This window comes from Engystomops pustulosus, chromosome 3 (assembly GCF_040894005.1).
Source record: "Engystomops pustulosus chromosome 3, aEngPut4.maternal, whole genome shotgun sequence".
Taxonomy (NCBI): Eukaryota; Metazoa; Chordata; class Amphibia; order Anura; family Leptodactylidae; genus Engystomops; species Engystomops pustulosus.
The window spans coordinates 71,435,198-71,462,730 of NC_092413.1; the positions used below are offsets into that span (position 1 = coordinate 71,435,198).

A 27,533-nucleotide genomic window follows, 5' to 3' on the forward strand; every position below is an offset into this window, starting at 1 on the left:
GAAATTGCACGCCGATGAGAACACTTTGTAAGTTCTTAATGGTTATTCAAGCGCCTCCTCTGATGGCGAGGGCCCCCGGGCCGTTTCTCGCTCCTCCCCCTGGGATTCATTGGGGGAGCGGGGGCTGTGCCCGGGGCGCAGGATTCGGTAGAGTCGGCCACTCTGGGATATCTGGAATATTGAGAGATCTCGCTGCCATAGGTATATCATCCGGGTGGCGTATCATGTACTTGTTCCCACCTTGACGGATTTGGAGCCTGAACAGAAGGTGTAAGGTATGTTGCGCTGTTTCAAGATCTCTAGAAGGGGCCGCAGGGCCTTCCTTTTGAGGAGAGTCAATCTGGATTGGTCCGGCAGTAGTTGGACAGTTGTTCCTTGAAATGATATCTGGTCTAGGGATCTGGCTTTATTCATTATGGCATCTTTCAGTTGATACCAAAGGACCCTACAGATGACATCTCGGGGAGGATCGGCAGGAGAGGGGCGAGGTTGTAGTGCCCGGTGAGCCCTGTCAAGCTCTAGATGAGTATCATCCGGTACCTCTAATACAGAGTTGAATAGAGAACGTAATGCCCCGTGTAGCTGGGCGGACTCCACCAATTCTGGCAGACCTCGTATTCGGATGTTGTTTCTTCTCCCCCTGTTTTCCGCATCATCTAATTGGTCAGCTAGGTATTGTAATTGATATGTGTGCGTTGCCAATAAAGCTGCATGTGAGTCTGTCCGCTCCTGTATTGTTATCTGGGCAGCCTCTGTTGCTTCTGTTCTGGCTCGCAGTTGCTGGACTTCCTCTCTCAAGATGGACACCTCTGCACCATAGGATTGTTCAAGGCGAGACACGTAGCATTCCATGTCTTCCCTGGTGGGTATTGCTTTTAGGTGTGTCTTAAAGTTGCGCAAATCAGCCAGTATTGTGTCAGTATCGAGGCTTGGCGAGTGTCGAAAGATGGGGACATAAAAGCTGGTGAAGCCGGTGAGGAGCCCATGGAACCAGAGACCAATATTTGCGGAGTAACGATCCTCTCTGGAGATTGCGTGGCCTCAAACATCTGGGGTAAGATGGCAGGGGAGTGCAAGAATGGGGCATGCACTCTAGCAGACCATGCTGAATGTGGTAGGATTTGTGCCATCTGTCCAGGTGAAACCGGCATGCCCGATAGCTGGAGATCAGACGAGGGCAACTCTTGCATTATCTCCCGGTCCTCCCCGCCTCCCGGAGGTTCTCTCTCTCTTGTAAATCTGGGGTTGTTGAAGGCGGCCATATGACCCTCAGATTTTCAGGTCGCCCGGGGTTAACCACCATGGCACCTGTGGGAGCCTGTTGGGCCTTCCCATATATCTGCTGCTTTGTTGGGCTCTCCATGTGGGCAGAGTAGTGGACCTTGGCTTGCACCTGGAGGTTGTGTCTGGGGGATATCATGTGAGTAAGGGGACCCTCTGTCTGCCCTCTCCCTGGAGCTGAAGTAGGCGACTGTCCTGTAGGGGGAAGGGAGGCCCTGCCCAAGGGATCCCCACAATCCTCCCTCTGCCGTACCTTCATTGCCCTGCGTCTCTGTGCTTGGCGTGAGCAGTGCTGCCGCACCCGGTGACTGTTCCATCTCTGGCCCGCCGCGATCCCGTTCATGTGCAGGGCATGCCACGTAGTCTGCAGCTATCTTCTCCTCGGATCGCGCGGTCTCACCAGCCGCCACTGCCGTCTTTAACTTCCGCTGCTCCGCTCCTCCGACACTCTGCCGTGGGGTGGGTTCCCTGATGGTCCGCCACTGTCTTGTGCCTGAGGAGGAGAGGATGTCGGTGTGGCGCCGCGGCCCGCGTGCGTCTCCGCCATATTGGCGCCGGAGGCCCTTGTGGAAGCTGGATGGCAGGGAGTCAAAAAACGGCCGCTGCCTCTTGCTGAGACTCTCGATGAAGGCGCTGGGTTGTTCTGCAGGTCCTTCTTTTTCTTTGGGCCAATGTGTGGGTAGGTTGTGGTGCTGGGTGACACTCTAATCACAAGAGAACCCGGTGGTGAGCAGGAGCTAAGGTAGGACGTGTCTGCTCTCCTCCATAGCCAGGCCACTCCCCCAAATACTAACCATTTATGAGACACACCATTATGTAACTTTTTGGGCTGATCCCTTAATGTCGCCGAGTGCTCCAACTTGGGTCTACTCCATTGTATTTTGCTGGGGCTTAAGGACTGCTAACCGACTGAAGTGTATTTGTAACGGATTTGGTTGGGTACTTTTGTTAAAACTGTATGATCTTGTTAACATAATATCTAATCTGTTTTTCTATGGACTTGTTTACTTGGTTACTACAGAACATGTGCACATGCCGAATCGAATTGAAACGCATCAGGTTATGTGACGTAACGGTACATCACATGCCAATTGCATGGAGAGGGCTCACGGGCTAGGCCTCTCCATAGCTGGTAAGTCTTTGCCTGTGAGTCCTCTCCATACACCCTTAGCGCTGCACAGTTCCATAATCAAGTATAGCAGTTTCAAGCATGTTACATCTTCATTTGTGCTATGTATAAAAAAAAAAAATACATAAATAACAAAAGAACTATCAAAAATATGAACGTTTCAGTCTTTCAATTTAAACAATATAATGGTCCTATTTTTCGTTAAGGAAATGGAGCCAAATGAGTCTGTGCAAAGAATAATTTAAACTGCTGATAAATAGCAGGACTTAATGATGTTCTGACAATTAACAACAGGGAGCAAATATAGGTTAATAACTGCTCTTTAGAGGTTTACAACATATGGCTGCTTCTACAAATAGTTTTGCGATTAACCATTTCCTACTTTACTGAAAAAAATTAATTATCAGTGATTGATTTGTGAAACACAGAGGGATCTCTTGAAAGATCTGCAACAACATATATAGGGGAAGATTTATCAAGCTGCATAAGAGTAAGTTTAGTTGCACATGGCGACCAATTACAGTACAGCTTTCATTTTACCAGTGCTCATGAATATATAAATATAAAGGTGAGCTTTAGTAGGTTGCCATGGGCAACTAAGCACATTCGTAATACAATAAAAATAAGTTTTCCACCACTGTATATGTATTTAATTCCGCTTCCCAGTACACGACATGGGATATAATATGCTGGCAATTTATTATGCAGAAAACAAGCTATACAGCTATATATAGGGAAAAATAAAAAAAAAGTTATGCATTTTTGAAAGTGAGGAGCGATAAACAAAGTAAAAGTTAAAAAGCCCATCAGTGGCAAGGGGTTAAAATGCCCCCTATACCACATGATAAAAAGTTTGCAAAATAGAGTAATTCTGTGGGATAACGGGTTTGTGGTACCTGAAGCCGCATCCACACATGGGATTTTGGTTGCATTTTGAAATATAATCCAAAAGCTTCACCCATGATCACATGTTAAGGTAACATTATGTTTCAAACGCGTTAACTAAATGCAAAGGAAATGCAATATTACCTAACATACGATCACAGATGGAGCCTTTGGATTGCAATCGAAATGCCACATGTGAACGTTGCCTCAGGGGCTCTGCAAACGTGTCAGAGTTTCAGCAAACATCAGCCCTACAAAAGCTCAATGGCTCCTTCCTTTCTGCGCCCCACCATGTGCCCAGACAGAAGGTTACATCCACATGTGGGTGTCCAAGAAGAAACCACAGAATATATTATCTACTTTTATGGGTAAATTTTAGGAATGAACGATGAAATTAGTAAATTATAAATGAAACCTTCATTTTGTTTGAAGTTCTGTAAAATACTGTATATAAAAAAGTATAATCCGACCCGAGTATAAGCCGAGGTACACAAAAAACTGGAAAAAACTATGGACTTGAGTATAAGCCGAGGGTAGGAAATGCATTGGTCCCAGCCTGTCCCCAGTATACAGCCAGCCGGTGCATGCCCTCCAGTATACAGCCTGCAGCCCCTGTCCTCAGTATACAGCCTACAGCCCCTACCTCCTGCTCCCAGTATACAGCCCCTGTCCCCAGTATACAGCCTACAGCCCCTACCCACTGCTCCCAGTATACAGCCCCTGTCCCTAGTATATAGGCTTCAGCCCCTAGCCCCTGCTCCCAGTATACAGAATGCAGCCCCCTGTCCCCAGTATACAGCCTACAGCCCCTACCTCCTGCTCCCAGTATACAGCCCCTGTCCCCAGTATACAGCCTACAGCCCCTACCCACTGCTCCCAGTATACAGCCCCTGTCCCTAGTATATAGGCTTCAGCCCCTAGCCCCTGCTCCCAGTAAACAGAATGCAGCCCCCTGTCCCCAGTATACAGCCTACAGCCCCCTGTCCCCAGTATACAGCCTACAGCCCCCTGTCCCCAGTATACAGCCTACAGCCCCCTGTCCCCAGTATACAGCCTACAGCCCCCTGTCCCCCCATTATACAGCGTACAGCCCCCTGTCCCCAGTATACAGCCTACAGCCCCCTGTCCCCAGTATACAGCCTACAGCCCCCTGTCCCCAGTATACAGCCTACAGCCCCCTGTCCCCAGTATACAGCCTACAGCCCCCTGTCCCCAATATACAACCTGCAGCCATCTGTCCCTAATATGCAACCTGCAGTCCCCTGTCCCTAGTATACAGCCTGCAGTCCACTGTCCCTAGTATACAGCCTGCAGTCCACTGTCCCTAGTATACAGCCCCTGCCCAGCATATAAGAAAAAAAGTTTACTCACCTACCGACACCCCTCCGGGAGTTCTTCTTCTGTCCAATGATGTTCCGACTCTGGCTCCCTCTCCCTGTGCAGTGCTGTCGCTGACGTTCTGGCGTGTGCTAAATTGAGTACAAGCCGAGTTAGGAGTTTTCAGCACATTTTTTTTTTTTTACTCGAAAAAAAAATAAAATGGTCCTTAAATTAATTGAGCACAAAAGAGAGGGCTAAGCCTCTCCATAACTGTTAAGTCTTAGCTGCAAAGGCTTATCGGTAACACCAGCGGTTGGTTCTAGGCCGGCAGCTTCAAAAATGGGCGCCGCCATCTTACCGAGGATTGTCGCTCCCTGCGATGTCATGAAGGAGGGGCGATCTGTCACCATAACAGCCTCGTTTTAACCCCTTCATTACAATGTTGACTCTCCAAATACATCTGTCTCGGCGATGACTTCCTCGTTTGAGCCAAATTTTTTGCCCACAAGCCATTTCTTCATGTTAGGGAACAAGAAAAAGTTGCAGGGAGCCAGATCAGGCGAATACGAGGGGGTGCGGCAGCGATTCATAATGCATATTCATGCAGTTTGGCAGCGACAACTCCGGATGAATGTGTTGGTGCGTTATCATGTTGAAAAAGCACCTTTTTCGCTAAATGCGGCTGTGCCTGCTTCAATTTTTTGTTGAGTCCAATAACTCACTGCAGTATTGTCCAGTGATCGTTCTTTCTTTTTCAAAAATATCCATGAGGATGACGCTGTTCGCATTCCAAAAAACCGTCACCATGACCTTTCTGGCCGCTGGGACCGTCTTCGCCTTCTTTAGAGCAGATTCGCCAGGAGAGATCCTTTGTTTTGATTGTGGCTTAGTTTCTGTTGTGTAATGATGAATCCAGATTTCATCAACTGTGACAACTCGAGGCAAAAACTTCTTTAGATCTCGCTTACATTGCTCCAAACACTGCTTCAAAGTTAACAGCCGCATCCGCTTGTTGTCCACCGTGAGCAATCGCAACACCCATCAGGCCGACAATTTTTTCATCGCCATCTTATCATGTAAAATATTAATTGCAGTTCCGGTCTACACACCTAGGGCCTCTGCTACTTTGTGCACTTTTGTTCGTCTATCAGCGAGTATCACGTCGTGGACTTTTTGAGTGATTTCCTCAGTAACCATGTCTGCTGGGCATCCTGGTCTCTCCTCATCAAAAACGGATGTTCGCCCACGTTTAAATTCGTTGAACCAATATTTAACTGTGGTCATAGATGGCAAAGTGTCCCCATAAACAGCATCCAACTTTGCTTTTATCTCCTTTAATTTTTTCCCATCCAAAAACAAAAAGTGAATAACCGAACAATACTGCTCTTTCTCCATCTTAGCGAAAATCACGAAACATGTATTGCTCAAATGGCTGCCAAATCCAAACTAACCTGTCAATCAGATGGCAGTACACAATGATAACATCAACTTCCCTCATGTCGTCAGACATGGGTACTTATTGAACCACCCTTGTGTATAATATATATATATATAACACATATATACATAACATATATATATATATATAACATACATATATATATATATAACATACATATATATATATATAACATACATATATATATATATAACATACATATATATATATATAACATATATATATATATATAACATATATATATATATATAACATATATATATATATATAACATATATATATATATATAACATATATATATATATATAACATATATATATATATATAACATATATATATATATATAACATATATATATATATATAACATATATATATATATATAACATATATATATATATATAACATATATATATATATATAACATATATATATATATATAACATATATATATATATATAACATATATATATATATATAACATATATATATATATATAACATATATATATATATATAACATATATATATATATATAACATATATATATATATATAACATATATATATATATATATATATATATATATATATATATATATATATATATATATAACATTCCTGGCAGGACCCGGCTGTAAGTAACTGAGCATGCACAGTGTAAAGGCTTGAATAAGCGATCGGATGATCGCTTATTCAAGCCAAGAAGTAGAAAATGTAAAAAAGTTAAAAAAAAAAAAAAATTTAATCTTTTTATAATATAATTAAATAAATAAATAAAATAAAAGTCACATAATCTCCCCAGTAACACATAAAATGCAAATACAGTAAATAAAACACAAAAACATACATATTTGGTATACCCCGTCCATATTAATCAGTACAATAAATCTAAATCAATATTGAACCCGCTCGGTGAACGATGAAAAAAAAAACTACGAAAAACTTCCCGTAATATACAATTTTTCATCAAACACCATCACAAAAAATGTTCTAAAAAGTGATCAAAAAAGCTACATTCCCTAATATGATACGACTGAAAAGAACAACTCTTTTCGCAAAAAATAAGCCCTCAACCAGGTCTGACAACAGAAAAATACAGAAGTTATGGCAATAAAAATTGTCAATAGTAAAAACAATGCGATATTCTCCAATATTGGTTTTGCTCAGGAAAATTGAGCAAAGATAAGAAAAACTATATAAATGAGGTATCACCGCAATCGTAGTGAACCAGAGAATAAAGATAAAATATTATTTTTACATTACGTTGAGCGGGGGGGAAAAAATGCTAAAAATCCAAAATGTTTGTGTCCCCCTTGAAATAGTTAATAAAATCTCATGAATAAGCTATAGACCCCCCTAAATGAATTATCTATACATTGTATCTCATTCCGTAAAAAATAAGCCCTCATATGTTTGCATTACCAAAAAAAATAAAAATGTATAGGTAGTAGGAGTATAGGAGGCAGTGAATGGCGCCTCCATTCATTCTATACTTGGCCGTGCGCCCGTACAGAAGTTTACCACCACATATGTGGTATCAATACACTCTGGAGGAATTGGGCATCAAACGTTGCAGTGCGTTTCATCATTTAATTTATTCTGAAACTGTCAGTTTGGCCTAAATGAATGTATTTTCCAAAAAAATTCCATAGTTTCTAAATCGCAGGTCCATATTGTTTTAACCCATGTGAAACACTTAAAGGGTTAATGGACTTAATAGAAGTTGTTTTACATACGCTGAGGGGTGAAGTTTCTATAGTGGGGTAATTTATGGGGTTTTACTATTATTTAGGCCTTACAAAGTCACTTGGAAGCTGAGTTTTCCCTCAAAATGTGAGTTTTGGCAATTTTCATGAAAATGAAGTGAGAGGATGCATAAAATATCATCCCAACATAAAGCAGACATTCCGTAAATGTAATTTATCAAGCTTTTTGGGTAGTTTTACTTCCTATCTGGAAAGCAGAACATTTCGAACTTCAAAAATGAAGAATTTGTATAAACTTTTGCCAAATTTTCACTTTTTTTCAGAACGAATCGCAAAACGTATCACTTAAATTTTATAACTAACATGAAGTACAATGTGTCACGAGAAAACATTCTCAAAATCACCAGGATATGTTAAAGCGTTCCGAAGTTATAACCAATTATCGTGAGACATGTCAGATTTGAAAAATCGAGTCTGGTCATTGAGCTGAAAACTAGTGTCGGTGATAAGGGGTTAAAAAGAAAAAAACAAACAAAAAGGCTGTAGAGGTGGATACAGGGGAAAAACTGGCACATTACATATTGTAGAGTTCATTTAGTATGCAAATGGGCTATACATTTTAGTTGCAAACATAGTCTTCCGTGTATAGATTAAGTTATTTTACCAATTTACAATGTAAATTGTTTGTTTGTAAATTTGATTGTTGGCATTGTGCAGAATATGAGTTCCATATGACTGTTTGTTCTTTGTAGTATAATATAGTTGTATATGTCCCCTATGATTTGTAAAGCGCTACGTAATTTAATGGCGCTATATAAATAAAGATTATTATTATTATTAATATGAGTCAAATATTCAGAATGAGTAAAGAAGTAGATGATAGAAGAAATTCTTTATTCTGCCAATTCAGTAACTTCTCACTCCTTCAGCCTCACTTTAACCTGATTATTTTAACCATAGTTAACACGTTTATTTTATCAGTGCTAAACCTTTTTATTTATATATTTTTTATTTTCATAAAAGTGTACTATCCATTTATTTTGTCTGTGCATATTTATGGTTATTTATTTGACTGTTCACTAGAGTTTCATTCTGCTGATGCTGACATTTTTTCTGTGTGCAATTTTTTTTTTTTTTTTTAAATAGAAATAAAATATACAATTTTGGGAACACAAAGTCCACCTCATCAGCAGCACAACCAATTTGTTCAGTATTAGGCGAAATTTAGCAACATTTTACTTAAGCAAGAAACACAACCGATGTAGAGGATAAGCTTAGTTTATTTATATTTATGATATGTAATCACATTCTTATGACCTACACTTAAAGGGGTTTTCCCACGAAAGGAAATTCTCACATTACAATCTGGCTTCTCACATTGTACTAACACACTGACGCATATACAGAAAGATGAGACAGATAAAAGATGATGAGATGCCTATTACACAGAGGCTGTCAGACTTTTACACTGTCAGCCTGCTACATCTGTGTTCTCACAGATATGTGGCTGCCTTCCCCTCCCCCAGATCACTTATTTCCTTGTAGTTTGCTGCTTCTCTCTGCTCATGATGTGCTGGCAGGAAGTGAATCAGTGTATATGCCAGTGTGAGCTCCGTGGAGGGGGTGGGGCTAAAGGCTCAGAGCAGAAAGACAAAGAAACTCAGATCCACGTGATCACACAGAAATCAAAGCTGGCGGCCTGACCCTAAAGTCAGAAGTTACAGGGTCGTGTCTAGAGGCAACTGAAATTATGTACAACAGGACTGATGGAGACAGGTTGGACTTATTTCTGTGAAATGAAGTAATTTTGTTAATAACAGTGAATTAGAGAATGTATTATTTTGGTACATATAAAAAAGAACTTGTCTTTGTGGGAATACTCATTTAACCCCTTAATGCTCTGCGCCGTAGCTCTACGGCGCAGAGGTATAAGGAGTGTATGAAGAGGGCTCACGGGCTCCTCTTCATACAAAGGTGGGGTTTTTGCATTTTGCAGAAAAACCCCACTGCTAATAACCGCAGTCAGTGCTTGCAACATCTTTTTTACGATCGCCTCGCCTCCGAACGTCATTGGGGGCGGCGATCGGTTGCCATGGTAGCCTCGGGTCTTCTTTTGACACGAGGCTACATGGCTTCTGGAGATTTGTTACAATGAGCCAGTGGCTCATTGTAATGAATGACCTGCAAAAATGCCATATATATATTGCAATACAGAAGTATTGCAGTATATGGTAGGAGTGATCTGACCATCTAGGGTTAATGCACCCTATATGGTCTAAGAAATAGTGGAAAAAAAAGTTTAAAAAATTAAAAAAATTAATAAAATATTAAAAATTCTAATCACCCCCCTTTCGCTAGAACTGATATAAAACATAATAAACAGTAAAAATCACAAACATATTAGGTATCGCCGGGTCCCAAAATGCCCGATCTATCAAAATATAAAAACGGTTACGGTCGGGGGTGACCTCCGAGGCGGGAAATGGCGCCCAAATGTCCAAAATGCGACTTTTACACCCTTTTACATCACATAAAAAATGAAATAAAAAATGATCAAAATGTCGCACAGGCCTCAAAATGGTAGCAATGAAAACGTTGCCTCATTTCGCAAAAAATGACACCTCACACAGCTCCGTACCCCAAAGTATGAAAAAGTTATTAGCGTCAGAAGATGGCAAAAAAATTTTTTTCTCTTTTGTACACATTCGTTTAATTGTTTGAAAATGTATTAAAACACAATAAAACCTATATAAATTTGGTATCACTGCGATCGCACCGAACCAAAGAATAAATCTGAGGTGTTATTTTGAGTGCACAGTCAAAGTCGAAAAAACTGAGCCCACAAGAAGGTGACGTTTTTTTTCAATTTTTCCACATTTGGAATTTTTTTTCAGCTTCGCAGTACACGGCATATTAAAATAAATAACATTACGGGAAAGTAAAATTTGTTACGCACAAAATAAGCCCTCACACAGGTCTGTACACGTAAAAATGAAAAAGTTATGGATTTTTGAAGTTGGAGAGCGAGAAATGACCAGAAAAACCCTGCGTCCTTAAGGGGTTAAACTCAAGTCATATTATTATGCGAGTTTTCCAGTTTCAGTAATTTTTATATTATGGATTGGGTAAAAATAATAAAGTATTAATACTTACCTCTGTCCAGGACTTTGATTATTTATCACATACATAACAATACAACCGGCCAATGTGTTTAATTCAAAATATCAAAAGGGACCAAACAAAGGTTAAAAAAAAATAAAAATAAACTAACATAGTCACCTTCCGGCACTGCCCGATGCTCCCCACAGCTCCTTTTTCCTCAGCTCTTCATGCGTAACAAAGCGGAGCGCACATTATATGTCATTAGCAGCGTCATAGTGGGCAGAGCACATGGATGAGTCTCTGTCTTGCTTTGTTACAGGCAAAAGGAGCCGAGGAAAGTACCAAGCAGGACTGGAAGGTGAATATGGCAGTTTATTTTTTTTAAACGCTTATGACCGGGGTGGTGTTTTTCAGCATATTTTTTGTACACAAGTATATACGGTATATATGTTTTAAATATTTTCCATGTCTCCATTTGTACTTCATTTATTGAAAGTACTAAATCCTGAAATTTTTACAGCAAGTCTAATACTAGACTTTATAGCAAATGTGTTCCCTGTAGCTGATACAAATTGTGTCCATCTTTCAATAGCTATTCAGGTACTTATCACCACCTCGGCTTATACAAGTGTCTAAAAAAAATAAACTTCCATACTCATCGCTGCTCGATGCTCCCCATGGCTTCTTTTCCTACATCTCTTTATGTGTCAAAGTAGGGAGAGACGCATCCATGTGCTCTGCCTGCCGGCGCACACTATGATGCGCCTGTGTCACCGTTGATGACATCATAATGTGTGCCGGCGTGCAAAGTGCACAGATGCATCTCTTTGTTACAAAAGCATCGGACAGCACAGGAGGGTGAGTATGAAAGTTTATTTATTTTTTTTATACACACAGGGGCTGCAGGGCATTTCATCATTGGTGGGGGCTGGGGGGGCTGGCTGCCGGGCATTTCATCATTAGGGTTGCTGCTGGGCATTTTATCATTAGGGGCAGCGGGGCATTTCATTATTAAGAGGGCTAAAAAGTCTCATTATCTGGGGGGCTGCATTTCATTACTAGGGCCTCTGCTGCAGGACATTTTATTACCAGGGGTTCTACTAGAGGGAATTTTATTGCTAGGGGCTCTGCAAAAAGGAATTTCAGTATTGGGGGAGACCACTTGGCATGTTATTACTCGGGGAGGCTGTGACCAATGCGTTTCCCACCCTAGGCTTATACTTGAGTCAATACGTTTTCCCAGTTATTTGTGGCAAAATGAGGGGCCTCGGCAAAAACAAGGCTTAAAAATTTTGGTTACCCATTCTTTTTGTTGCAATTTACCATTTTATTACGTTGCCTTGTCTTATTTTGTTGATATGTCTAGGCCAGTGGTTCTTAAACGGGGTTCTATCGAACCCTAGGGGTTTGGTGAGTTGGTCTCAGGGGTTTGGCGGAGCCCCCACCACAGAGGTCAAGACACACACATATTTGATTTATCACTTAAGAAGGGTTCGATGAATGTGCATATGAAACTGGTGTGTTTGGTACCTCAAACAATGTTAAGAATCATTGGTCTGGGCCATGATGTGTAAAGCACTACAAACTATTATAATGCTCCATAAATAAAGATTTACTATTATTTTCATCATAATTGTAATACCTGCTGATCATCCGGGGTCCAAATGCCACAGGTGATTTGACTTTCCAGGTTTATTTCTGATGACCAATGTCGTTGACCACTCACTGAGCCCACAAGCACAAAACCATCCCGGTATGATATCAACGCTTGAGTGCCATCGTGGCTCCATGTAAAGTCACTAACCTATTTAGAAAAGAAAGGAACATAATTAGTTTGCCAGCAATAAATTGAACACAACTTAATCACTTTCTATATCCCATTCCTTCTTATGTGCTCTATTTCGTTAAGTACTGAATTGAGTAAGAAAATAATAAAGTAGTAATACTTACCCTGTTTGTGCCTCCAATCTGTATGATGCTATAAACTGAGGGAAAGCCTTGTGTGGGCTTGAAAAATGTATTAAATGTATAAAAGATAGAATAAAGAAAAAGATATCTAATAAAGAGATTTTAATAAGAAACGATCTACCACAAAACCATCTTTGTATAATATCAAAGATTGACTGCTATCATGGCTCCAAGTAAAATCAAGTACAGAAATTACTTTAATAGGAAGAAAAAAAAATAATAACTCAAATATAAGCTAATTTTATCAGCACAATTTTTGTGCTGAAAAAGCCCCACTTGGGCTATACTTGAGTATTTATATTATATTCTATTATTACTACTACTACTACTAGTATTATTATAGGGGGATATCCGATTCTGTGTATAGAGCAGCTGCACTGCTCTAGTGATTACACAAACACTGGAGAAGTGCACCCGCACTATACACAGCACCGGTTTTTCCCCTTATTGACCTGACAGTGTATGTGATCAAGTATCTGTATTTACACTATACCTATCAAAAATAAAAAGCAACTTTCTTGAAACTCTATTCTCAGACCATCTACACAGACTAAATCAGAAGACAGATAAGATAGGTAACAAGACATTTATATTTGGAATGTTACAAGACCTAGTACTAAAGTAGAAATACAGGGTAAAATCAGAATGGACCAAAAGGTAACAAGATATGCAGCGTAAGGCTGAATCATAAGAAAAGATGAAAGGTTCTGAAGACTTTTCAGCTGCAAAGCATGGTTAGGCATATGCAAAAAGAATGCTCTGTTCAGGTTCACATCCTATAGGTGAAATAAATTATGTTGAGCAATGCAGCTCTAGTGATTGAAAATTCAGTACAAGTATATCAAAATATCTGGAAATCTGTAGAACCGAAAAAAATGCTTTAATCCCTGCAACATACAGCAAGCTTACATGTCTCTTTAAGAAATGAGAACACTTGACAAGAAGTAAGGGTAAACTTACACGGCCGTCTGGGGGGGATGTATATGCGGCTGCAAGTTTGCATCCGCATGCACGTTCCCATAGCCGGCAATGGCAGCCCCATGGCAGGATGGTGCCACATGTGTGGCACCATACACAGGGAAAAGCTAGAGCATGCTCTATTTTTCCTGATGTGTACGGCCTTGCGCTGTTGTTCTCTATGGAGGGGGGAGGGGCCACCGGGCTGGTATACGGCTGTATGAATATACCCTTAGGGGATATGGTCTGCTGGAAGCTAGAAGAAGGAATGATGGATGTCTGGCTGCACATGTTATAATAAAAGAAGTTTCTGATGGAATTCATCTCTGTCTGCTGCTATCACATGGAGACATTACAACTGGCGACAAGGATGGAATGAGTGAATACTGACTCCCATTCTACGTGTGCTCAATGCCAAGGTGTGCGAGATAAACACCTACAGACACAGATAGAAGATCTGAATCCCTGAAACTACAGCACAGTTACTTTTTGCACTACTCTACTGAAGAGAGCTAAGATGGCAGATGAATATATCAGCCACGTGTGCTCCCAAAATTTAAACTACAGATACCAGCAACCTGGCTCACAACTAGAGAAACTGGATAAACAGATTTGTGAACTTGCTGGAAGCCATAGCCATCAAAGATGATAAAAGGAAAAAATATTTACTTTTGCACTAAACAGGCTCAGAAGTGTATGACATATACCACACTACCTGTTGCAGACACTAATACCTACATGATGTTCTCATGCCATATAAAAAAATTGATCATCAGGCCACTACAATTGAAAAAGGTGACATCTCCCATACAAAACATAACTTTTAAACTACAGTAGACAAAAGAACTCGGAAACATATGAAATGTTACCGATTTGGAAAAGACTTTTCTCACACAAATAAATGTCCAGCTATAGAGCAATCATTCAGCAAATGTGGTAAAGAGAACCATTATGCATCTGTATGCAAATCAGCACTTACCAAGCCTCCTACAAATCCAAAAGAAAAAACAGGCCAATTTACAAATATTACAACAGGATGAAGAGGAGTCATCAGCCACCAACAATGACTATGTCTTCATTACCTCTGCACCCAAACCACTGGAGTCTCCAAGTGTTATAATCACGGTTTTCAGTACTGACATTACATTTACAATTGATACTGGAGCATCTGCGAACATCATAGACAACAATACATATGAAAAGATGAAGATAAAACCAGTGCTCAAGACTGTTCACACAAAGATCTTCCCATGTGGATCTCAGGGTCCCCTACCTACTGTAGAATTATTTGATGCCAAAATCAATTACAAAGACAAAATACAGAAAACAAGATTCTACATCCTACAAGGATCTGCAGGTTGTCTTCTTAGCTACCATACAGCTATGAACCCTGGTCTCATTCAGGTCATTCACATAATAACTGACAAGGTGACAACAAAATTCTAAATTATGCTTAATGAATTATTTTCACTATTTTGTGGACTGGGGAAATTGAAAGATTTTTAAGTGCACCTATATGTGGATGCAAGCGTCCATCCAGTTGCACAAGCTCATAGACACATTCCTTTTCATCTAAGGAAAAAGGTGGAAAAAGAGCTCCAATCCTTACAGGATCAGGATATCGGTGAAATAGTCACGGGTACTACCCCATGGGTTTGTGGTTCAATTGTGGTGGTTTCAAAATTAAAAGATCCTGACAAATTAAGAATTTGTGTTTATATACCTCTTCCAAATGTTGCCATTCAGAGAGAAAGACATCTCTGCAACAATGAATGACATTATTCATCTACTAAATGGAGCAACAATTTTTTCAAAACTGGAACTCAACAAAGGCTACCATCAGCTGGAACTGAGCCTGGAGTCAAGATATTTGACAACATTTTCTACACATTTGGGCTTAAAAAGTGCTTAGCAGAAATTTTCCGAGATGCCATTTAAACCTGGCACCTCTAAAAACTGCACTAGGAGCTGTTTACTAAAGTAAGCAGCTCCTAGTGCTACAGCATATGCCGCAGTGTTAGGCTACATTCACACGAACGTATGGGGGACGTATATACAGCTTATATACACACCCCATACACTTCTATGGCCTCATGGCGCCGTACGGGAGCGACACGTGCAACACCGTACCGTTCTGTAGCCTGTAGAAAGATAGGACATGTCCTATCTTTCTACAGAATACAGCACCGTGCGCTGTGTATTCCTATGAAGAGGGGCAGGGGCGAGATGTGCTCATCCCCTTCTCCACTCCCCACCGTACTACGGTACGGCGGGCATACATCATGTGAATGTAACCTTACACTGCTAGCATACCGGAAACCTCCGATAACGCTAGCTATAACTGCTGTACAATAGAAAACGCCGGGCTGCACTGTAAGCGGTCAGTTGTGTATTCATGAGGGGGCGTAATTAAGGGCGGTAACTGCCACGTGAGGCTGGGCAGTCACCGCCGGCCTATGGAGTAGGAGGGCAGTCCGGGGGCAATGCAGCACCTCGGACCGCCCCCTCATGAATACGCCCGACCGCTTACAGCATGGTCCATCGTTTTCTATTGTACAGCGCTGCATGGTTTGCTAGCAGTAACTGAGGTTTCCAATAACTCTAGCAATGTAACACTGCGGCGGCTGTTGTAGCTCCTAGTGCAGTTTTTAGAGGTGACAGGTCCTCTTTAAGGTGTAATCCAGCACATTCCCAATGCTTTCAATTATAGTGATAAAATACTGGTCTGTGGAAAAACCCAGACTTAACACAATCATGCATTACATGCAGTTTATGAGTGCTTATCAGCTCAGGGACTCACATTAAAGGGAAATGTACAATTAACAAACTTTCTCTAGAGTTTTACGGTCATATTTTTTCTGCTGCAGGAATACAGCCCGATCCTAAAAAGGTACAAGCAATAAAAATGGCCTCTGTTCCTGTTAGTGAAGTTCTATCCTTCCTTGGGATGGCCAGCTACTGTGCTAGATACATTCAAAAGTTATCAACAATTAGTGCACCACTTAGAGACCTTACAAAACAAGGTTGTAAATTTAAGTGGTCTCCAGAAAAAAATCTTTTGATACTATTAAAAATGAACTATGTTCCACTACGACAATGTGCTATTTTGATCCAACTTTACACAGTGAACTCATTGTGGATGAGAGTCCAGTGGGACTGGGAGCTATTCTACCACAATACAAACCCAACAGTTCAGATCAAAGTATCATTTTATGCAGAAATAAATACAGAAAGAATATACTCTCAGCTTGAAAAAGCGAGTTTAGCTGTTGTCTGGGGATATGCTTTTCATCCATTTCTGTATGTAGCTCCTTTTACCACAGACCACCAAGCTCTCCTCCCATCTTTGAAAACCCAAGGGCCAAGATGCCAGCTAGAATTGAATGATGGAGTCTATGACTTAGAGGAGATCAAAGGATTCACAGACCTGGTAAATACAGCAGGACATACATTTCAAGATATCCTACAGAAGTAGATCAAAATACTCAGTGGTCAACTGAAGAATATTTCTACTTTGTTACAGCTCATACAATTCCAGAGGCCCTTTCAGCTTATCAGTTTGTGACAGCAACCACACATGACTAGACACTTTGTGCCTTAATACACGTTATTCAGAATGGCGAATTGCATGACATTTAGGGAGCAAAATTATCAGACACTGAAAAAAGTCTCAAGGAGCTCAAATCCTTCTCATGTGTGAAAGCAGAACTGTCAGAACTGTCAGTCACAGAAAGGCTGAAAGGCTGTCAGTCACAGAAAGAAGGTTGTTCCTAAAACATGGTGTCGCTCTGTAATACAGATTGTTTATGAAGGGAAGCTGGGAAAAGTTGTCACAAAGAAACTTCTTCGTGAAAAAGTGTGGTCCCAAACATGGATCAGCTGGTAGAAGACATGATAAAGCATTGCTCCACATGTCAGCTGGTGACCCATTCATCAAAACCAGAGCCCTTACAAAATGTCTTTTTTACTTACACCTGTCTGGGAAGAAATAGCAGTTGATATCTATGGCTCACTGCTTCATGGGCAATACATTCTGGTAGCAATCGATGAATATTCAAGATACCTTGCATTTATTTCTTCGACCTCAGCAAACAGTGTAATTTCAGAGTTGGACAACATTTTCTTAGCAAATGGTATTCCTAGAGCAGTAAAAACCGATAATGTCCCTCCATTTAATGCGCATACATTTGTACAGTTCTCTTAATACCTGGGGTTCACACACAGAAAGATAACATCATGCTGGCCACAAGCAAATGGAATTGGGGAAAGATTCATGCGCACTTTAGGGAAGAGTGTTAAAGCCTCTTACTTGGAGAACATACTACTGCTATTACGTCACAGGTCGTGAAAGGGTTACAGGGGAAATTGTACTGTTTTAAAGGACATAAAATTATGTTTTCATGTGCCAGGGTTCAGGAGACACGGGCGTTTGAAGTTGGTCACTGTCAAGACATTAATAAACTTCCTTTCTGCTCGGGGCATGTGCAAATAGAACGTATATAGCCGTATGGCAGCCATGAAGGGGTTAAAGTTGAATCTTTCACGCTATTAAATTGACATATAAACATGTCATATCCCTTAAATATTTACACTATTTAAAAGGAAAATTGATTTCCATATCCCAGAACTCATTAATTTATAGAAGAAACACCAGATTTACCACTCACCTGTGCTCCGCGATCATTGACCAGTTCCACAGACCATCTGCCTTCATACTGGATCCACACAAATATTCCTCCATCTGCATCACAGGTTGCCAGCTTTTGGAAAGGTTCGTTCCATCTCACTAACACCACCTGAAAAATAACAAAAACAATATCAATCAACATTACCAAAGACTCTATGTACATCTTTCCTTGTAATAAGTCATTAACTTCTAATTTATCTCTTGAAGTTGGAGCCTTCGACCTTTAAATCAAGGTATTCAGTAAGCTTTAAAAGGTAAATCATTATAGGTAGTGATTTAAAGGACATCTACCACCAGGATGAAGTATTGTAAAGTATTGTAAGGCCTCCCTCAGGCTCATTTGCATAATTTTAAAATCTTTTAAAAAAAATAAGAAGCTAAAAGAAGAGCAGATCCAGAGGAGACACACCAGTATGTATGTGTACTTGGCTTACAATCCCTCATCCTGGTAGTAGATGTCCTTTAACATTCAGTATTCCATTTCATTTGACGTAAATAATCTTACTTGTGGTTTTATATACAGGTGAGGCTATGTTCATATCCCTTTTTTCTCCCGCTGTTGTAAGGATACATTATCAGGAATATTTCTGTATGACCGGTCGTTACAACAGAGCGCATTGGCGTATCATACTGTATGCTCATACAGTGGGTTACATCCACTGGTTCAGCTTTCTCCCGAAAGCAGGTAGAGCAAACAGTGGCAGTAAAAAGGACACAACTGTCCTTATATGGAAGCAAACAAGCAAAGTAACATACCTTATATTGAAACAACCGAATGATATATTTGACCTTATATGCAAAAAAAACACATAAACAATTGCATCCGTTTCCCATGGTGAACCTATGGCATGGGTGCCAAGGTGGCACTCAGAGCCCTTTCTGTGGCCACTCAGGCCTTCACACCAAGGCCAGATACGACTTAAGGCTTCCTCCTGTGGTCCAAGACAGCCCAGGACGTGCCATGCTCAGCGCTATTTAAAAGCGACATGCTTGGCTGCCAGAACTACAGAAGGAGTGAGAAGGTGTGGATAGAGATGGATTGTCATTTGAGCTCCTGTTCTGGGTTCCCCGATTCTTCCTCTTCAGGGGACCCTGGGGGGAAGCTACAATCCAAATTTCTCTATCATCTTTCTATTGTATTGTAAACTCAGGACACCAATACGATTAAAACCTGTGAAACAGCAGGGATTAATAAGTTACTGCTTAAATTGTCATGTTGGCACTTTGCGGCATACACAGCAAAAACTGCCTGCTGGGCTTTTTCAACCAGTGTAGACAAAATATACTGATGCCTTCTTCTGCCAGGATAAGTTTATGAACACATTCAGAGAATACATGTTTAAAGTTTTCCTGGCATATGCACCGAACATGTATAAAAGTATCAAAGTATAAGGCTGGAAAAGACACAAGTCCTTCAAGTCCAACCATTAAGTATAAAAATAATTTTTTCCCCCATAACCTGAGATATTTTTGCTCTCCAGAAAGTCATCCAGGCCTATCTTGAGCATGTACACAGAGTCCACCATAACAAGCCCCTGCGGCAGAGAGTTCCATAGCCTCACTGCTCGTACAGTAAAGAACCTTAGTCTATGGTCACCATTTCCCCGCACACTCCTCAAGCTTCCACAAATCCCTCTGTAATGCTAAACTATCGACCTCAGTAATAATGAATTATTTTACACAGCTTAGTTTTGTCAGCAAATATTGAAACTTGACTGTGTAAACCCACTACAAAGACATTAATAAAAATATTAAAAACAAGTAGCCCCAATACTGACCCCTGTGGCACTCCACTGGTAATGTCAACCCAATTGGAGAATGTGCCATTAATGACGACCCTCTGTTTTCTATCACTTAGCCAATTGCTTACACAGGTTTTCTCCTAGTACCAGCAGTCTCATTTTATGCACCAACCTTATATGTGGATAAGGAGAGATAAAAAGGTACGGTATCGAATGGATTGACGCGCTACATCCAGAGTAAGATAATGAGACTCTGGATGTAGCGCGTCAATCAATTCGACCCCGTACCTTTTTATCTCTCCTTATCTACTACTTCTGGACTACCATCCAGCTCCGGGGCTAGACGCTGCAACTCCACCTTGACCTGAAACGCTACTTCCCCCCTCCCCTCACCCCCCGTTTGTGCACACACTCTTAGGCACCTGGCTTAAAAAATACCCCAACACTATTTTTTACTCTAATCTCAACCTTATATGTGGCACTGTGTGAAATGCCTTTGAAAAATCAGGATATACAACATCTGCAGCCCCCCCCAGATTCAGTCTGAACCTAACTTCCTGATAGAAGACAATCAGATTAGTCTGAATATCTATAATGCGAGGTTAATGTAGCAGTAACCAGATCTTAACTGAAATGCAGTAAACTATTTTGTACTGTTGTATGTTGTAAAGTCTGGGGAACAACTTTCATGAAACTGAAATGAAATGTGAATACAAGTATAATGCATAAAAAAAAATAATCTGTAAACGTTGGAGACTTTTTTTTTCTATGTGAGTTTCTATGTTTCCATCCTGCCCTCCATTGCTATAAGAGGGCTTGTTTTCTGTGGGTCTACCTGTACGTTATAGAGTCCCCATTTAATTTTCTGTGCCATGAAATGGAAAGCTGAAGAGATATGGAAAATGTTATGGAAAAGTGGAATAAAATGAAACTGCACTGTTTTCAGATGGGCTTTGTTTATGGCCAAATTTAAATAGTGTGGGCATATATGAGGTACAGTTTGTGAATAAGGCAAAAAGGTTTGTATGAAAATAATTGTCAATTTGGGATGCGAGAATACCGAAAATGTTCTGTATTATTTTTGTTTATTTTCAGACATGGTCTAGTGTATGAGTGTTCCCAAAGTCATCCCACTTCAAGGAACAAGTAAATAATTTATAGGCAGATTATAACTGCAGTAGACTGGGACCTTATTTAGCCCACATAAAGTAATGCCAATATACAGTTGGGAAAAAAGTATTTAGTCAGCCACTAATTGTGCAAGTTCTTCCACTTATAAAGATGGGAGAGGCCTGTAATTGACATCATAGGTAGTCCTCAACAATGAGAGATAAAATGAGAAAACAAATCCAGATAATTATTGTCCGATTTTCAAAGAATGCAAACATCCTTCCATCAGCAAGCATACGAAAAATGAAAAGTGGCTAGGTCTTTCAATGATCTCAAGCACATCGCCAGGGCAAGGAAAAAATGGCTTTGTAGAAGCATTTCAAGGTCCTGAAATGGCCTAGACAGTCTCCAGATCCCAACCCCATAGAAGCCTCTGCAAGAAGTTGAAAGTCCATGTTGCCCAGCTATAGCCCAAAAACATCACTGCTCTAGAGGAGATCTGCAATGGAGGAATGGGCCAACATACCAGCAATAGTGTGTGCCAACCATGTGAAGACTTACAGAAAAAGTTTGACTTCTGTCACTGCCAACAAAGGATATACAGTGCCTTGCAAAAGTATTCGACCCCTTGAACTTTTTCTACCTTTTGCCACATTTCAGGCTGTAAACATATCAAATTGTAATTTTTTGGTGAAGAACAGGTGGGACACAATTGTGAAGTGGAACAAAATTTATTGAACATATAAAAAAGTTTTGTAAAAAAAAACAAAAAAAAAAATCTGAAAAGTGGGGCGTGCAATATTATTCGGCCCCTTTACTTTCAGTGCAGCAAACTCACTCCACAAGTCTGTGTTATCACAGCCCAGATAGAGCACCAACAACCGGGATCAGAAAAACTACAATCCTGGTTGTTTAACTGTCGTATCTACATCCAACACAAAAAAAAAGATTAAAAAAATATATATATATATATTTTTTCACAATAAAATATAAGCAAATAAATAAGTCGATAAAACACCACAATTACATATAAAAATCAAATAACGTAAAAAAAACACTAAAAACCTGCACAATGAATCTAAATAAATACTGAACCCACATATTGATGGCTTAAAAAAGAAAAAAGATTTTTAAAAAACTTCCTGCGATATATATTTTTTCATCAGAATAAGCTTCACAGAGAATGTTTTCAAAAGCGATAAAAAAAAAAAAATTGTGCGACATGGATAGAACTGAAAATGCGTGAGCATGCCAGACAGTTTACACTGCACTACAATACATTAGTACTGTAGAACAGTGTATTGGACTTGAACCAGTGATCAGAGCATGGCTGTTTCAAGCTCGTTTGTATACAGTAAAAAAAGTTCCAAAAAAAAGTTTAAAACATTAAAATAAAATTAAAAAATAAAAATTTAAGACCCCAAAACATCACTTTCCCATACAAACACTTCAAAAGTATAAAAAAACACATATACACTACCCCCCCCCCCAACCCCACACACACATATTTGGTATTGCCACGTTCGAGACAATCTGTATAATAAAACAGAATCATTATTGGAACCACACGGTAAACACCATAAAAACAAAACCCAAAAAACTTTCAGAAAAAAAGAAAGACCCTTAACCCCATAGCGCAATAAGACGTACCCTTACGTCTTACTGCGCATGGGGGAGTATGAAGAGGGCTCATGGGCTGAGCCCTCTTCATACTCACCGGGCATTTGCTTCATAATGAAGCAAACGCCTGTCGCTAACACCCGCGATCGGTGCTTGCACCGATCGCGGGTGTTAACCCTTTCATCGCCGCCGGCAAAGCTGCCGGCGGCATTAAAGAGCCGGCGGCGCGTGGGCGCCGCCATCTTGGCTCTGATCGTCACTCCCCGTGACATCACCAGGGAGCGGCGATCCGTTGCCATGACAGCCTGGGATCACACAAAGATCCGAGGCTGTCATGATCGAGGCTATCTATTACAATGTGCGATCTGCACATTGTAATAGATGGTATGCAAAATCCCCATATACTGCCATACTGTAGTATGGCAGTATATGGTAGGATCAATCAGACAACCTAGGGTTAATGTACCCTAGGGAGTCTGAAAAATAGTTAAAAAAAATAAAAAAAAGTAAAAAAAAAAAAATTATATTAAAAAAACATAAAAATTCAAATCACCCCCCTTTCCCTAGAACTGATATAAATATAAATAAACTGTAAAAATCATAAACACATTAGGTATCGCCGCGTCTGAAAATGCCCGATCTATCAAAATATAATAACCGTTTTTCACTGCGTTTAACCCCGTAGCGGAAAATAGCGCCCGAAGTCGCAAATGGCATTTTTTTGCCATTTTGAAAAATAGAAAAAATTCTATAAAAAGTGATCAAAAGGTCGCACAGTCCTAAAAATAGAAGCATTGAAAACGTCATCAGAAGTCGCAAAAAATGACACCACTCACAGCTCCATACACCAAAGTATGAAAAAGTTATTAGCGCAAGAACACGGCAAAATGAAGAATTTTTTTTCTGTACAGGAGGTTTTAATTTTTGTAAATGTATGAAAACATTATAAAACCTATACAAATTTGGTATCCACGTGATCGTATTTACCCAATGAATGAAATAGACATGTCATTTGGGGCGCGCAGTGAAAGCTGTAAAAACCAAGCCCACAAGAAATGGCGCAAATGTGTTTTTCCATCATTTTCACTGCATTTAGAATTTTTTTCCCGCTTCCCAGTACACGGCATGGAATATTTAATACCATCACTACGAAGTGCAATTTGTTACGCAGAAAATAAGCCATCACATAGCTCTGTACACGGAAAAATAAAAAAGTTATAGATTTTTGAATGTGGGGAGTAAAAAATAAAAACGCAAAAACGAAAAAGGGCCTGGTCCTTAAGGGGTTAAAAAGAAAACGCTCTAAAAAGTGATACAAAAATTTACGCTCTGCAAAATAAGACCTCTATAAAAAAAAAAACTCTTCTCTCAAAAAAGAATCCCTTAAACAGATTTGTCCAACGAAAATAAAAACGTTATGCCTCTGAAAAGATGGTGATGCTAAAATTAGAATATATAAAATACGATTTTCTCCAAATTAGTTTTTATTCATTACATTCGGAAATAAAAAAGACATATAGATGAGGTATTCCCATAACTGTGGCAACACATACAATAAAAATAACATAAATCCTTTTTATGGTATGGAGAACGGTCAAAAAAAAAATGGAATGATTTTCATTTCCTTCACCAAAAAAAGGTTAATAAAATCTCATCAATTAGCCATAGATGCCCCAAAATTATGTACCAGACAATGCAAATCTGCTCTGGATGGCGCCTCCTTCCATTCTATGCCTGGCCGAGTGCCCATTCAGCAGTTTACCACCACATATGGGGTATCGCTACACTCGGGAGATACTCGGGTATGAAACGTTGTGGACGTTGTTAACATTCTGCTTTTTGTAATTTAATCCATTGTGAATGTTTAATTTTCCGCCCAAAATGAATGTATTGTCCAGAAATATTAACATTTGTAGACCGCACCTTCATTTTGTCAACTCTGTAGGTGTTTTATAGGGGTTAAAACAAACTTCTAAAGAGTGCTTTTTCATATGTTGAGGGGTGTTGTTTCCATAATGGGGTAATTTACTATTATTTAGGCCTCTCCCAGGTAATAGAATGTTGAGCAGTTCCCTCTAAATACAGACCCTGGCTATTTTCCAAAAAATGTGAAAAATAGCACCCAAATTCTAAGCCTCATAACATTCTAGTAAAATATGTGGAATCTTAAAAAAAACATGCCAAACCCAATCATAGTGACACAGGGCAGATTTGAAAAATGGGGCAGAGTCCTTGAGGCCAAAATAGTCTGAGTCCTGAAGGAGTTAAACACTAAAGCTTTTTTGATGCAAAAGTGTTAAAAGAGACAGAGCTTAGATGTTGTCCATCTCACTTTTAGAAATCTATATTTTAAAAAAGAACTTATTAATCTTTACTTCTTGGAGAAATGGAACATCTGATCGGCCATGGTAGGAAAGAAATTAGATGACTTCACATCTATGGGGAATAACAAAAGCTGATGAGAACTGGATACGTTTTGAAGGAACAGCTATTACATTACAGTATAAACCATTATCACTAGAAGATTACAGGCACAAGGCCAGGAAGGTCATTGTTCAGTGTGGCCCTCATGGGCACCACAAATATAGTACTAACAGCAGGGCCGGTGTTAGACAAAGTGGGGCCCTCGGCAAAACTAAGAGGGGCTCCAAATATGACCAGTCACAGTCAGCAAGAGGCTCCTTTTAGTATGATAAAACAAACTGTAATATGGGAAAATTTTATAGGAGATAGATGATAGGGAGATTGATGGGCAGCACGGTGGCTCAGTGGTTAGCACTACATCCTAGCAGCGCTGGTCAACATCTGCAGAGTGTTTCTCTCTGTGGGACAGGGACTGATTTGGCAAGCTCTGTGCAATGCTTCATAATCTGTGTGCACTTTATTTTTTTTAAAAGTGTTTATTTTTGGAATTTTTTGGAACATTTGTAGGAACAACAATAATCCAACTTAGTACAGAAATACATTGTCATACATACATTGCGGCAACAATATTTTGACAGTAACGATGCGCCTTGACCTTATAAGACATAATTAGACACAATATTGCTGTTAGGTATAATATAATGTAAATGGAACGTTACCGCAGCCCATGCTACCAACCCACTCGTACAGCACACATAAATCAACAACAACTACATTCATACACTTCCTCCCCCTCCCCCCTTGACACATCAGGTGGGATTGAGGATGCTAGAAACAAGAGTCCGTACCCTTACGCAGCAGTGCGTGGGGTGTTACACCACCTTCCCCAGACCAGGTCAAATTTTTGCGGACAACCTCTGTGTTGATAGACCGTACGATAGTGGGGTACAAACTTATTTATCAGTAGGATCCATCGCTTTAGGGCGGGGATGTCGGGATCTTTCCATGACATTACAACTACCTTTCGTGCATAATAAAGGGCAAATCTACAGAAGATCTTATCATAATGCCCATTAATTCATTAATTATACCCAGGAGGCAGACTTTGGGTGATAGGACACGGGGCATGTCAAAGTGTGTATGCAGAAATTCCATAACTGCGGCCCAGAATGGTTGAACCCTGCTGCAGGACCACACACAGTGGAGAAAGGACCCACTGGCAGCCTGACATCGGAAACAAGTGTGCTCCTCTATAACGCCTATACGACGTAGTTTTTCAGGGGTATAATAAATGCGATGAAGGAACTTTGTTTGGACCAGAGAGTCCCTAGCGCTTACAATGTTTTCAAAGAAGGATGATTCAACTTCTTTCCATTCCTCATCTAAGAGGTCTGGGATATCTTCCCTCCAACGCAAAAGGGCCTTATCGAAGGGCCTTCTACGCGTGGACTGAAGAAGGGTGTAAGATTGGGTGAGTGGTCTAGACAGTTCCGGGGAACTCAGTAGTTTTTCTAGAGAAGTAAACTCTACAGACAAGTTGAGGGAGCCAAACTTGGAATGCATGGCGTAGCTGAAGGTAATGGAAAGACGCTATTGCCGGTAGGTTAAATCGCTCACTTAATTCAGTGTAGGAAAGAAATTCTGAGGTTGTGGACAAGAGCTGACCAAGGAATTTGATTCCTGCACCCCCCCACATAGTCCAACCAGGGAGGGAGACAAAGTTGACCAACCACGGGTTACGCCAGAGAGGAGTTCTAGGGGATTGAGGAGCAGGGGCAGCAGTATGGACCAACCCTTGAGCCCGTTGCCAATTTACTGCAACTGCTCTCAGCGGCACAAGGATAGATGTAGATGACTTGTATCTGTATAATAAGCTAGTGAGGGCTTCATACGATCCCAGGAGAGCCCCAGCCAGCGCAGTGGCCGCGTTTGATCTGTCAATATCGATCCACCACCTAGCATAAACAAGTTGGGAGGCCAGGTAGTACAGATACATGTCTGGGGCTGCCATACCCCCCCTCTCCCTCGGGGCCTGCAACATTTCCAGACTGAAGCGAGGGGGGACCCCCCAGCCAGTAGAACGCACGCAACATACTTTCAATGCGCCTAAATAGCTTCCTAGGGAATCTGTGTGCACTTTATAAAGAATTATTAATTCTAATTATTATGATAGAAGATAAATATGAAAGATGAAGATAAATAG

The 27,533-nt window shown here is 40.4% G+C and overlaps 1 protein-coding gene across 3 annotated transcripts in view; it reads right to left on the reverse strand.

Annotated features, from left to right (window-relative positions):
• TULP4 (TUB like protein 4) overlaps nt 1-27,533 on the reverse strand; it is a 244,597-nt gene that overhangs the window by 88,771 nt on the left and 128,293 nt on the right. For all 3 annotated transcript variants that reach the window (XM_072141034.1, XM_072141033.1, XM_072141032.1), the window contains 2 exons: nt 18,475-18,603; nt 12,525-12,686 (listed from right to left, as the gene is read on the reverse strand). In XM_072141034.1, coding sequence (XP_071997135.1) covers nt 12,525-12,686; nt 18,475-18,603 — 291 coding nt within the window. The remainder of the gene's footprint in view (nt 1-12,524; nt 12,687-18,474; nt 18,604-27,533) is intronic.